The 13,704-nt window shown below is 47.4% G+C and overlaps 1 protein-coding gene across 1 annotated transcript; it reads left to right on the top strand.

The window, feature by feature from the left end:
- The first annotated feature begins 2,314 nt into the window (after positions 1-2,314).
- Positions 2,315-10,783, top strand: PGAM1 (phosphoglycerate mutase 1). Its single transcript, XM_012767707.3, has 4 exons — positions 2,315-2,601; positions 6,802-7,076; positions 8,549-8,729; positions 9,712-10,783. The coding sequence occupies exons 1-4, from the start codon at positions 2,463-2,465 to the stop codon at positions 9,879-9,881; spliced, it is 765 nt and encodes a 254-aa protein (XP_012623161.3). The 5' UTR covers positions 2,315-2,462; the 3' UTR covers positions 9,882-10,783.
- Positions 10,784-13,704: the final 2,921 nt, after the last annotated feature.

Below are 13,704 nucleotides of genomic sequence, written 5' to 3'. Positions count from 1 at the left end.
TTTTTAATGCAATTTTTACTGCAGTGAGGTATGGGATGAATATGATTATTGTCCCAGTTTACAGATGGGGTAACTGAGGATGAGAAGTTGAGTGACCCATCTCAGGCCCCACAGCTAACCAGAAACAGACATACTTGAACTCGAGTTTCTGATGGCATCTTCTTCCCACTCATATTTCCTACTCATTGCAGAAGTGGTAGTACCGATGAGGAGATGCTGTGATGAGGACACAGAAATCTTGAATTTCCCGACAGCAGGGGGAGGAGAAAGGAACATGGTAGGAATCAGGCTGGGAGCATGGATTTGGGCCAAGGCAGAAGGACAAAAAGCCAAGGTTAAGGCTGGAAAAGCTCTCCCTGGGAGGGCCTGGAGATCAGATTAGGATGACCATGTAGCAGGAAAGACCAGACGAGAACTTTCTAAGAGAGAGTCTTCTCAGAAAGACTCCCATGGGCGCCATGCCCAAGGGATTAAACCACAAGCCCTTTGATGGCAATTCTAGCTTTGCAGCCCTGGGGGCCTGTGATTTCTGGGTGTAGCACCCCATCCTGGTCACCTCTCCAGTTACTGAATTCCACCTTCTCCCACCTACAGAGGAGGGAGGCAGTGGAGCACTGTGGTTAGACTGCGGGCCATTGGACAGCCTGAGTTTGAGTCCTGGTTTCTCCTCCACTTCCTAGCTGTGACTTTGCAAACTATTTCTCTGGGCCTCAGTTTTCTCATCTGTGGAATGGAGCTATAACAGTACTTACATTATATAAACTGGTGGAGGGTTGAGATTTAAAGGATTGACACAATAAACTCTCACAAACAGTAGCAATTATCTATAAGCCAGTCCTATATGTTTTGGTTCATGTTGTTCCCAGAGTGCTTTTTCTCCACTTCTCAAATCCTTCCCACTCTTCAAAGTCAACAAATGCCTAAAATGCAACAAAAATATGGAGGCCATAGTCAGTAGAAGGTAAGTGTGTGGACTTGGGAACCAGCCGGCTTAGGCTTAAATCCTGATTCCTGTCACCTTGGGCAAATTACCTCACCCTTAGTTTCCTCACTTGCAAGTGGGGAAAATGATACTATTATAGGGTCAAAATGATACCTTATAGGGTCATTATGAAGCTATAAGGATTGAAGGAGTTAATGTTTGTAAAGCACTTACATAACTCTGCCTGGCATGCAATAGGTGCTTTACCAGTGCATGTTAAAAACTTTTCTAGGATCTGTCGAGATATAGCACACAGCACCTTGTTGTTAGCTGTGTACGTGTGGGTTTTATGTGCCCTCTGCTTGCATGAAGGGCAGGAAACACACCAGCCTTGACTCTAGCCCACTGCCTGGCTCGTGTTTTGTGGTCATTAAAATGGTTAGATTGAAATCAACTAGGAGACAGAGACCTGGCAGGAGAAAGTGGTCCAGATAAGCCGATATTTAAACTGCTGATTGGGACTAGGAGAGGGACAAGTTGTGACTAGAATTCACCTCTTTCTGGAATGTGTGAAGAGGCCTGGAGTATGCTTCCTTGTTGGAGGCCCAGGAAGCAATGACTTGAGGCATGTGAGAGACTGTCATAGATAAGGGACAAAAACAGCCCTGTGTAAGACAAAGAGCAGGCTTTGGTGTTTTACTTTTGAGACAAGGTGCTACCAGGCCGGTCTCGACCTTCTGGTCACTAGCGATCCTCCAGCCTCAGCCTCCAGAGCAGCTGGGGTCACAACAGGAGCAGCCGCTGGGCCCGGCCCGGCCAAGAGCAGCCTTTGGAATAATTTGGCATCAGGGTAGGTTTCCTCATCTGTAACATAGGAGCAAAATGATGAGCGTTCCACTGAAACGAGGTCGCAATAGAAAAATCTATTTACTGAGCACTTCCAGGTAGACAGCTACCAGGTAAGTATTTTAAGATGTCTATTTTACAGATGAGGCTGAGAGGTTTCGCGACCTGCCCAAAGATACACAGCACATAAATTGCAAGAGTGAAGATTCAAACACAGGTGTGTGAATCAGACTGCGTGCGGACAGGACAGTGAGCTGGCAGAGCTACGGAGCGGTTCCAGTGATAAGGGGACTTATCACGCCAGTGGCTTAGGAGCGACAGCAACAGGAGGGCAGCGCCGCCGCGCGGGAGCGGCCCGGCCGTGCCACACTCGCGCCCGGCCGCCCCGGCGCCCCGCTGCCCTTCGCGTGCTTACGTGCGCTCCGTGACCGCCGCGGCGGACGCGGGGCAGGCGGCGGAGGACGCATGCGCCCTGGCGTCCCGAAGCGCACCCCCTCCCCTCAGCGGCGGCCGCGACGTGATGGGGCGCATGCGTAAAGCTGGCGGGAGGAGGGCGGTTCCTAGCGAGTGGAAAGATTTGGGCGAGAAAGGGCGCGGGAGCCGGGCCGTGGGGCGCGAGTGCGCAGGCGCGGGCGGGCTGTGACTCCGGAATCTCGGCGATCCCCAGTCGGCGCCGCATCCCCTGCCCGCTGCCATGGCCGCGTACAAGCTCGTGCTCATCCGGCACGGCGAGAGCGCCTGGAACCTGGAGAACCGCTTCAGCGGCTGGTACGACGCCGACCTGAGCCCGGCCGGCCACGAGGAGGCGAAGCGCGGCGGGCAGGCGCTGCGAGGTGCGGAGGGGCCGGGGCGCGCTGCGGGCGGGGGCTGCGCAGGGCCGGGGGCTGCGCAGGGCCGGGGGCTGCGCAGGGCCGGGGGCTGGCCTCGGAGGCCGCCCGGCTCGCGTGCGCGCCCTCCCGGAGAGGGCAGACACTTCAGGCAGCGTCTCTCCAGCAGTTTAGTTTGCTGTTGAGGAAATGGGCGCAGAGTGGGCAGTCCACTTGCTCAAGGTCACCCAGTGGCATGCGAGCGGCCGCGCCGGGTGGAGGACCCAAGGCGGTGGCCCTGCAGCCCTTTCCGCTCTCCACCGCACCGCCTTGCAAAATTCCCACTTTTTAGTCCGAGCATTTAGTAACTCTAGGACCCGTTATCCCGATGGAGCTATCTATGGCAGCCAGGCCTTTTTAGGGTTCCCTAGAGACAGAGGCGGTTGGTAAGGCCTGGGGCTCCTGGAGGGGATGCCTGGTGCTGTAAGGCCCTGTAACCAAGCCTTCTCAAGAGGCGCCTGCGGATCCTGCGAACGGCAGGCCACAGGCTTGTTACTGGCAGTGACGGGAGTGAGGCTGCTTTGGGGGATACCTAACAAGCTTTAAGACACCAAGAAATACGCGTGCTTGTGTAGGGCTTTGCTGTTCAGCAGCATTCCACAAATACTGTGTCCAGAACACATCCACAGGTGTAACTGAGAATGAATGAATGAATGGTTTGAGTTGTTTTTCTCTGCAACCCCATACACAGGTTTTATCCCCTCCTTCCCATCCCTTCCAGGTCCCTTTTTATAGCTAGGAAAAGTGAGGATTTGGAAAGATGACTTGTTCAAGGTCATATCTTATTGCTAGTCCAGTGTCCTTGCCCCACTTTTGGGTGGAGGGAGAGATAGGTGTGAAGAACTGGTAGGCTGTTGGACAACGACGCTGGGCAAAGGTGAAAGTGGCAGTGAGATAGTGCTTGTCCCCTGCCCCAGACTGCCCTTTTGTGATTTTGGAATGCTAATAAGGAAGCATTCCCTGCTGCCAGCAACTCAGAATCCCTGGCGGAAGAGGTGTTCCACGGATGATTGGGGCAGGTCCTTTCCCTGTTCCCTTCTAACCTCTGGAGGAGGAAGCAGAGGGCCATTGATACCTGGTTGATAAGGTACAGGTATGTGGCCCCAGGTTGCTCTCCTTAGCTTCTTGCCTTCACTGAACTTCCTTTTCAAATGAAGCAAAGCTTGGGAAAGTCTGGGAAATGTAATCCTGGGGGACAGGGGGCATGTGAATGCTTTGGGATTGCCTGGTGTGACCTCACCTTTTAGGAAAGGCTGAGAAATGGAAAGTGCTAGTAAAGGAGGCCATTTTCTGTAGCTCATTGGCAGGAAGAACTGTATGAGTCTGGTGGTTTGCTGATGACTAGCCTAGGACAAAAGTGAATTGCCTCTGTCCTCTATTTAAGACTGATCAAATCGTTAAACTTGTCTTTTCTGTAAAATCATAGACCATGTTTATTTTAAAATAAATGTTGGTAGCATTAAATACAAAAAAGCCAGGTTTAAAATTTTAATATTATGAGCATCATAGATGCTTACATTAAAGAATGAAAGACTAGAAGCAAATTCTATTTTTTTTTTTTTTGAGACAGAGTCTAGCTTTGTTGCTCAGGCTAGAGTGAGTGTCGTGGCGTCAGCCTAGCTCACAGCAACCTCAAACTCCTGGGCTGAAACGATCCTTCTGCCTCAGTCTCCCGAGTAGCTGGGACTACAGGCACTTGCCACCATGCCCGGCTAATTTTTTCTATATATTTTTAGTTGTCCAGTTTCTTTCTATTTTTGGTAGAGATGGGGTCTCTTGCTCAGGCTGGTCTTGAACTCCTGAGCTCAAATGATCTGCCCACCTTGGCCTCCCAGAGTGCCTAGGCCATACTTTTGTTTAGTGGGCAAGTTAAAGGAAGAGGCTTTATGCTTCTGTCCCCTCAGTGTTCTCTGTAGAGTGTCCTAAGGGGAACTGCTTCCTCCTTGAGGATCTCCTTGTGTATCCAAAGTGAGATGCTCCATTGCAAGGGGAAATAATTAGTGAAACAGCCTCTAGCTTTTCAGCATGGGATCTGAGGCTTACACTGTGAGTACTCAGGCCCCAGTGACTCAGCCTTTTTTGGGGAACCATTCCTCCCCTTACAGTTAGGGAAGTGATGGTAACAGTCTACCAGGACTTGTCCTGAGGCTCAGAGATGAGACCTGTCTTCTCTTGTGGGTGTGGTGGGTTTCCCTGGTGATTAATCCTTCTTTTCCCCGTTGGTATTGTTCTTACTGGCCTCATTCTCAGTTGTATGACTAGCAGGAATATTCACTTCACATTTTATTAATTACAGTTGTTAACCTCAGTATGAAGCAATATCCAGGAAAGTTTGTGCTGAATTTCAAAGAGGTCCATGTAGCTTCATGGAGGAAAACAGGAGTGTTTTCCTGATCTATATAAGGAAAGGGCCATTTCCCCTTTAAGATGGGAGGGAGAATAATCTTCTATGATACGTGAAATAAGACTGGTTCCTTGTAACCTACTGGTTGGGCCAACATAACTCTTGCAACAATAACTACTGTATATGGAAGAGAGATTGATTTATAAATGAATCAGTGCACAGCATTTGCTCTTTCTTCAGTGAGTGTCTTCTCAACTTGGTTTAACACTTAAGTAGGTATACTCCTCTGAGGGGACTTGGGAGTAGGCTGGCACTTTCACTACAGTAGAAAGAAACCATGGGTTAAGAGTTTGTGATGCAATTTCCACACTCTGGGGAAAGTACAATTTCATGCAGCAAACTGAAGTTTTATCAGCATTTTTTTTTTTTTTTTTTTTTGAGACAGAGTCTCACTTTGTTGCCCAGGCTAGAGTGAGTGCCGTGGCGTCCTAGCTCACAGCAACCTCAAACTCCTGGGCTCGAGTGATCCTTCTGCCTCAGCCTCCCGGGTAGCTGGGACTACAGGCATGCGCCACCATGCCCGGCTAATTTTTTATATATATATCAGTTGGCCAATTAATTTCTTTCTATTTATAGTAGAGACGGGGTCTCGCTCTTGCTCAGGCTGGTTTTGAACTCCTGACCTTGAGCAATCCGCCCGCCTCGGCCTCCCAAGAGCTAGGATTACAGGAGTGAGCCACAGCGCCCGGCCATTATCAGCATTTTTAGGAGCTCTTCCTGTGACCTGATTGTTAGACTTCAAAATCTTATTTTCCCTAGACCAGAGGTCTAGTAAATATCAGAAGTGACAATTGTAACTAAAATACAAACACCAGGATCCTTAAGAGTTTAGGAAAATGGGGATAGCTAGAGATGGTGGTTAAGAGTTGGATTTGGGCCGGGCGCGGTGGCTCACGCCTGTAATCCTAGCACTTTGGGAGGCCGAGGCAGGCGGATTGCTCAAGGTCAGGAGTTCGAAACCAGCCTGAGCGAGACCCCGTCTCTACCAAAAATAGAAAGATATTAATTGACCAACTAAAAATATATATACAAAAAATTGGCCGGGCATGGTGCATGGCACCATGCATGGCACATGCCTGCAGTCACAGCTACTCAGGAGGCTGAGGCAGGAGGATCGCTTGAGCCCAGGAGATTGAGGTTGCTGTGAGCGAGGCTGATGCCATGGCACTCACTCACTCTAGCCTGGGCAACAAAGTGAGACTCTGTCTCAAAAAAAAAAAAAAAAAAAAGAGTTGGATTTGGGGCTGGCGTGGGTGGCTCAAACATGTAATCCAAGCACATTGGGAGGTCGAGGCAGAAGGATTGCTTGAGGCCAGCAGTTTGAAGTTGCAGTGAGCTATGATGATGCCACTGCATGCTAGCCCTGGTGACAGACTGAGACACTGTCTCAAAAAAAAAAATAGTTGGATTTTGGAGTCACACAACATGGATTTTAATTCTCTTCATCTTCATAATAGCTGTGACCTTGGCTAGTATGCTTAACTCTTCTAGTCTTTATTTCCCTAGTAAAATGTATGGTAAGGGTTATAATCTTACAAGATTGCTACGAAGACTAAAACATAACAAAGTGCTTAGTCCAGTGTCTGATAGATGGTAAGCCCCTTTATAAATATTAGCTATTATTATTTAGAAAGAGATTCCAAATTAATATTTGACCAAATATTTCACTGTACAGGGATACCCGTACAGGAGATATATATGTAAGAGAATTCTGGCTCTGAGTGGACCTGATTAGCTTATCACTTTGAACTTCTAATTTCCAGATGCCGGCTATGAGTTTGACATCTGCTTCACCTCAGTGCAGAAGAGAGCAATCCGGACCCTCTGGACAGTGCTGGATGCCATTGACCAGATGTGGCTGCCTGTGGTGAGGACCTGGCGCCTCAATGAGCGGCACTATGGGGGTCTGACTGGTCTCAATAAGGCGGAGACTGCAGCCAAGCATGGTGAGGCCCAGGTCAAGATCTGGAGACGCTCTTATGATGTCCCCCCGCCGCCGATGGAGCCTGACCACCCCTTCTACAGCAACATCAGTAAGGTGTGGAGAAACCGAGGTTTGGTCACTCTGCCAGGATTAGAGGGTTAGAATTTGGGCCTCATTCTTTAGCTTTTTTGAATGTCTGCCTAGTCTCACTGAATTTATAATTTATGATAAAATAGTTAATCATAATCTCCCTCTTCAAGAAATAACCTTCACTTATTAAGAGTTGCTACTTTGGCTGGCCGGGTGCGGTGGCTCACGCCTGTAATCCTAGCACTCGGGGAGGCTGAGGCGGGTGGATTGCTCAAGGTCAGGAGTTCAAAACCAGCCTGAGTGAGACCCCGTCTCTACTAAAAATAGAAAGAAACTAATTGACCAACTAAAATATATATATACACATACACACACACACACACACACACATATATATATATAAAAAATTAGCCAGGCATAGTGGCGCATGTCTGTAGTCCCAGCTACTTGGGAGGCTGAGGCAGTAGGATTGCTTGAGCCCAGGAGATTGAGGTTGCTGTGAGCTAGGCTGAAGCCATGGCACTCACTCTAGCCTGGGCAACAAAGTGAGACTCTGTCTCCAAAAAAAAAAAAAGAGTTGCTACTTTGTGTTGTTTAAGAATATTTTATTTGGCAGGTGCCTGGGCAACAAAATGAGACTCTGTCTCAAAAAAAAAAAAAAAAAAGGAGTTGCTACTTTGTGTTGTTTAAGAATATTTTATTTGGCCCGTGCGGTGGCTCACGCCTGTAATCCTAGCACTCTGGGAGGCGGAGGCTGGCGGATTGCTCGAAGTTAGGAGTTCGAAACCAGCCTGAGCAAGAGCGAGACCCCGTCTCTACTATAATAGAAATAAATTAATTGGCCAACTAATATATATAGAAAAAAAAATTAGCCGGGCACGGTGGTACATGCCTGTAGTCTCAGCTACTTGGGAGGCTGAGGCAGGAGGATTGCTTGAGTCCAGGAGATTGAGGTTGCTGTGAGCTAGGCTGATGCTACAGCACTCACTCTAGCCTGGGGAACAAAGTGAGACTCTTGTCTCAAAAAAAAAAAAAAATTTATAGCTCCCCCCTGACCCCAGAGATGGAGTCATGCTATGTTGCTCAGGCTGGATTTGAACTCCTGAGCTTAAGGAATCTTCCCTTCTTAGCCTTCTGGGTAGCAGGGACTATAGGCATGGGCCATCGTACCTAGCTCTAAGAAAAATTTCTGTCTTTTTTTAAATATATCTATTGCTATATTTTATAGAACCCATCCATAGCCTTAGGGCCTTTCTAAACCAATGCAAGTTAAAGTGAATTGGGAAGAGCCTTATTGTATAACCTTTTTTTCTTCTTTTTAGGCTACAGGAATTTTTTTTCTTTTAAGTTATTTTGGACCCTGGTGAGAGACCCCCACCCATCACTTAACCCCTCAGGAAATGAGGACTGGGCAGAATCAATACATTGCAAAATCATTTAATAGATGCAATTGCTAAGTGGTATAAACTTGAATTTTTTTTTTCTTTTTTTAAAAGGATCGTAGGTATGCAGATCTCACTGAAGACCAACTACCCTCCTGTGAGAGTCTGAAGGACACTATTGCCAGAGCTCTGCCCTTTTGGAATGAAGAAATAGTTCCCCAGATTAAGGAGGGGAAACGGGTACTGATTGCAGCCCATGGCAACAGCCTTCGGGGCATTGTCAAGCATCTGGAGGGTATGTGCCTTTTTTAGAGGGGACCTCAAAGAGGGATAAAGTAGGCCTGCCACTAATCAGGGACTTACTTAGTATAAAGGAGACCTTCAAAAAAGGGCTGGACATACTGAGGGAGACAGTCTAGATCAGGGGTCCTCAAACTACGGCCTGCAGGCCACATGTAGCCTGCAGAGCACATTTATCCGGCCCGAAGGTGTTTTTGCTGCTGCTGCCTGTCCTGCTTAGCAGCCAACTCATCCCGGGCCCACAGTGCGCATGTGTGGAAAGTGCATCGCACTCTCCGACGGCCCTCCAGCGGTCTGAGGGACAGTGAACTGGCCCCCTGTTTAAAAAGTTTGAGGACCCCTCGTCTAGATTGACTCCTAGTGGAAAAACACCCTCCAGCACGTTTCTGAAAATGTGGTCTGTAGAGCAGTGACAGCTGGAGCTCCTGGGAGCTTGATAATCCATACGGGATCTCAGGTCCCACTCCAGACCCGATTCAGAAGCAGCATCTGCTCCCAGGGGATTCAGATACACATTCAGGTTTGAGATGCCTAAACTAGGATTGCCAGTTGAAACTTCTGATAAAAATCTTCCTTAGTTACAACCTGGCACAACTTAACATAGGAATCTCAATTTGCATCTTAAATTGTTTCACCCGAGGGCCTAAATGCCCAGGTGTGCTGATTTTTGGCAGGCTGGACAGACTATATTTTTGAGATCTATATCCCATTTTGGTAGGGATATCTACAGTATACACCTTTCTGTAGTTTGTTTGTGGTCCATCTCAAAATCTTGTATACCTTTTCTTGCTTTTCAGTTTAATGGCTGAGAAATAAGTATTAGGGACCATTCCTTGGGTTCAGAACTACCATTAGATTGGAAAGGATGTCTTATTTTAATTCCTGTCAAAGTACTTTGTCACCCAGAGGACTAAGTAAACCTGGAGGGGTGCCGTGGATTCATATCTTGTGTGGCTGATCATGGTGGGTGTTTTCAGGTCTCTCTGAAGAGGCTATCATGGAGCTGAACCTGCCGACTGGTATTCCCATAGTCTATGAATTGGACAAGAACTTGAAGCCCATCAAGCCCATGCAGTTCCTGGGGGATGAAGAGACGGTTCGTAAAGCCATGGAAGCTGTGGCTGCCCAGGGCAAGGCCAAGAAGTGAAGGCCAGAAGACAGAATACTGCCCAAGGAACACCCTCCCCACCCTCCCATTCCTCTGCACCTCTCCCCTGCACGTCACACTGACCACATCTGGAGGCATCCTAAGTTGTAGCTGCAGATGGGGACCAGTGGCTCCTGTTTTCATCCTAGTCATTTTTTTCTCCTACACCCACTCCCTTCATACAATCTAGTCAGAATAGCACCTCTGGGGTCTGGGTTCTCAGTCCAAGCCAAGGGGTAACTCGGGGTTTGCCAGTGCTTTGTTTACTAGGGACCTGCTTGAGTAGGGGATAGGGAAGAACCATGTGGAGGCATGACCAAATGAGGAGGAGCAGGAGAGCCTCTTTGCTCCCTGGAGCGGGTCCTGTACTCTCCATAGTCAGGCTACTGCCTGGGGGGCTCTAGTCATTCCAGTGGAAGATGAATGTAACCTCCAGGGTGATGTACAAAAATAGCAGTTTCCTCCCTGACCCCAGAGAAGCTGGCTCCCGAAGGTTGGGATGGATCCTGAATTAAGTTTGTGTTGCATTTACTTTTACAAAAAGAGAATATATAAATAATACAAAACAAAAAACCCTCCTAGGGTTTTCTAGTGGCGGTTGAAATAGTCCCACATATGGTCATTAGAAAATAAGCCATTCCTCACCTCACACCAATATGGGATAAGCTCCTTGACTTCTAATGGGTAGGAGCGCATCCTGCTGTGTATTTTAGAATCCTTCCCCAGTCTTGTTTTGTGGCAGTGAAATGCCTCTTGATCATGTCCAAGTGTGTCTTTCACTGTATGATTTCTGAGTCATGTTCTAGTTGCTTGGCCCTGCCATGTGGGCCCAGTACTCATTTTAAGCATAACTGTACTAATCTTTTTTCCAGATCAGTATAATAAAGGAGTGATGTGCAATATTTTCATGTGTGATATGTAAGACCTTTTGTCTGAGGAAATCTTAGCATTCACCTTGAAATGTCGCTCATTACCCAAGTCCTTGTACGACAGGATCAGGAGTTTAAGACAACCAGTCATAACTTTACACAGTCTGCTGCAGCTTTTCCACATAGTCTGAAGGGCTAAGGTCTGGGGTAGGATGTTTCCCCTCTGTAGCTCCTGCTCAGTGGTCCTGGTTACTGAACGTCCCTCAACGGCAAAGTCAAATTCTGAATCTCCATTATACCCTTTTTAGAGTAAGTAAAGACTTTGCTGGATTTTTTTTTAACCCTGTTCTATTAGTAATCTAAACTTGATATCTTTTTGGCCCCTAAAGTTGAACCCTGCCAGTCATCTAATAACATCCTTGGTTGAATGTGGTGGCTCATGCCTATAATCCTAGCACTTTGGGAGGTCAGGTAGACAATTGCTTGAGCCCAGGAATTCAAGGCTGCACTGAGCTGTGATCATACCACTGCACTCCAGCCTGGGCAACAGAGTAAAACCCTGTCTCCAAAAAACAAAATCCTCAAAAATTATACATAACTTTAAAAAATGACTTTGTGCAGTGGGAAGAACATTATTACACTACACTATTGGGAAGGGGTATTGCTCACATTTGCCACCTTTCCACAAGGCCTTTGAAAAGATCATTAGAATGTAAGAAAGTCCGTGTGGCAAGAGAAAACATTTCCCTTGTACTAGTAGGAGCAGGTAATACCCTCCATCTACTGAGCTGTAAAACTCCTCTGTGCCAGCCATTGCTGGATAAGAACTCGTGAAAGGGCTGGTAACTCCAGTTTACGGAAGAGGAAATATGTAGAAATGTGCTCAGTACTGGAGCCCAGATGAAGGATTTCAGTTCAACTAAATCCAGGTCCTTATTCTAAAATTTAGATTTAAGCATCTTGCTTTTCAAGTTGAGTTTTTCATTTTATCTACATAATAACCTTAGGAAGACCTTTACTAATTTGAGTCTCCCAAGAGCCTGGTGAGGTGCTATCTTCCTAACCTGTACAGTATCCTAGACCAGAGTTGGTAATTTTCTTTGACCAAGGGCCCTTAACCAAGTCAGATTGGACTGACTGGCTCACAGGGTACCCAACTCTAGCTGTGGGTGTAAGGGAGATACTATCAGTAGCAGAAGTTCCACCTTCCTTGTCAGAGGTGAGTGCCAGAGAGCAAGGCTTGCTATAGGAGCGATGTCTTTGCAGAAAGACCCTTTCTGGTCTTGAGGCATCTGCTGCCCATGTTGTGTGGCTCTTGGCTCCAAGCCCTCCTATGGGAAAGGGGCTAAGGATGTGCCTTCTGTTGCCCTCTCCTGCCACCCAGAGTTGAATCCCATGGAGTCTTAAATTTATTGTGCCAGCCCCTCAACACATTTTTTACTTGATTTTCGCACCACTTGAAGGTAGGTAGGTTCATCCCAATTTTTATGGATGAGGAAATAGGCTTGAGTGAGCGGGGAGGTTAAGTAATTTATCTAAGATCTCACATGGATTAAAGTGTGGAGCATGTTTCAAACTCAGGTCCTTCTGACTACAAGCCCACATACCCCAGTGGTCAGCTCAGTGACAGCTTGGGTAGAGCTACTCAGTCTTGCTGGCCAGCTCCAAGGAATGGGCATCTGGTTGCGACCACCAGGCCAGGCTCCACTGCTGGGGAATAAGGACTTTGCTCCCCACCCTACAAGACAGTGAGTGGGTACAGTCAGAGGAGAGAAGTATACTGGTTCAAATGACAAATTCTCCATATGCAGAGGGCCAGGTAAGCAAGTGCCACTCTGTGGCTGAACAGTAAAAGCAGCATGACTCTAAAGGTGAGATCAACTCTCTGGAGGAAATCATCCTCCACATAATCCATAGGGTCATCTGCTGGGAACTGGCTTCTGCCAAAAGGAAAGTGCTTTCCTATAGGGCAGCAAAAATGGCTGGCTGAAAATGTAATCCATTTCAGCTGAGAACTCTAATGTGTTCAGCCAGTGCCAGTAAAATGATGAATGGAGATGCTGCCATAATGGATGAGGGAATATGGAGTCTAGAACAGAGAGCCTGTCCATTTATCCACCCCGGGGGAAGACAGGGGAACCCCAGGGAGATTAAAATTCCTAGATCTTAGAAACACAGATTATGCAGTGAAGTCAGGGGAGTCTCTACCACAGGTCACTCGGCAGAACCCACAACCCATCCAGCTCTCTCATGTTTAGTTCTCTTGTTCTTCTCTTTTTCAAAGCTCTACCTGGTCACTGCTGTTTCTGAGTTCCCTGATACTATGAAGGCCGCACATTAGAACATCAACAATTGTTGAAAAAAGATTCCTTACTGGGAATTAATGTAAATGTCTGTTCTGGTTTATCAATCAGTCTCCTGTGAATTTAGGGAGAGTGAATCAATTCTCTAAACTCTGATTGCCTCTAAGCAGGTGTTTTCATCAAGATGTGGCAATCAGGCTGGGCGCGGTGGCTCACGCCTATAATCCTAGCACTCTGGGAGGCCGAGGCGGGTGGATTGCTCAAGGTCAGGAGTTCGAAACCAGCCTGAGCAAGAGTGAGACTCCGTCTCTATTATAAATAGAAATTAATTGGCCAACTAATAAATATAGAAAAAACTTAGCCAGGCATGGTGGCACATGCCTGTAGTCCCAGCTACTCAGGAGGCTGAGGCGGTAGGATTGCTTGAGCCCAGGAGTTTGAGGTTGCTGTGAGCCAGGCTGATGCCATGGCACTCACTCTAGCCTGGGCAACAAAGCAAGACTCTGTCTCAAAAAAAAAAAAAAAAAAAAAAAAAAAAAGTGGCAATCTGAGATGATTCCTCTGCAGTCTGGGAGGCCTGGACAGTAAATACTTAAGGAATAGACTTATGAAGGGAAAGGCTATGCCATTTTACCAGGCTGCCCTTTTGGC

The sequence above is a fragment of the Microcebus murinus genome, chromosome 14 (genome assembly GCF_040939455.1).
Source record: "Microcebus murinus isolate Inina chromosome 14, M.murinus_Inina_mat1.0, whole genome shotgun sequence".
Classification (NCBI taxonomy): Eukaryota; Metazoa; Chordata; class Mammalia; order Primates; family Cheirogaleidae; genus Microcebus; species Microcebus murinus.
This window is presented reverse-complemented; position numbering and strand designations above follow the sequence as displayed.

Excerpts from the sequence above, each read along its gene's own strand:
- PGAM1 (XM_012767707.3), top strand. The coding sequence starts at position 2,463 with ATGGCCGCGTACAAGCTCGTGCTCATCCGGCACGGCGAGAGCGCCTGG. Across the intron at positions 2,602-6,801 it reads CGGCGGGCAGGCGCTGCGAG|ATGCCGGCTATGAGTTTGAC; the intron begins GTGCGGAGGGGC and ends TCTAATTTCCAG. Across the intron at positions 8,730-9,711 it reads CATTGTCAAGCATCTGGAGG|GTCTCTCTGAAGAGGCTATC; the intron begins GTATGTGCCTTT and ends GGGTGTTTTCAG.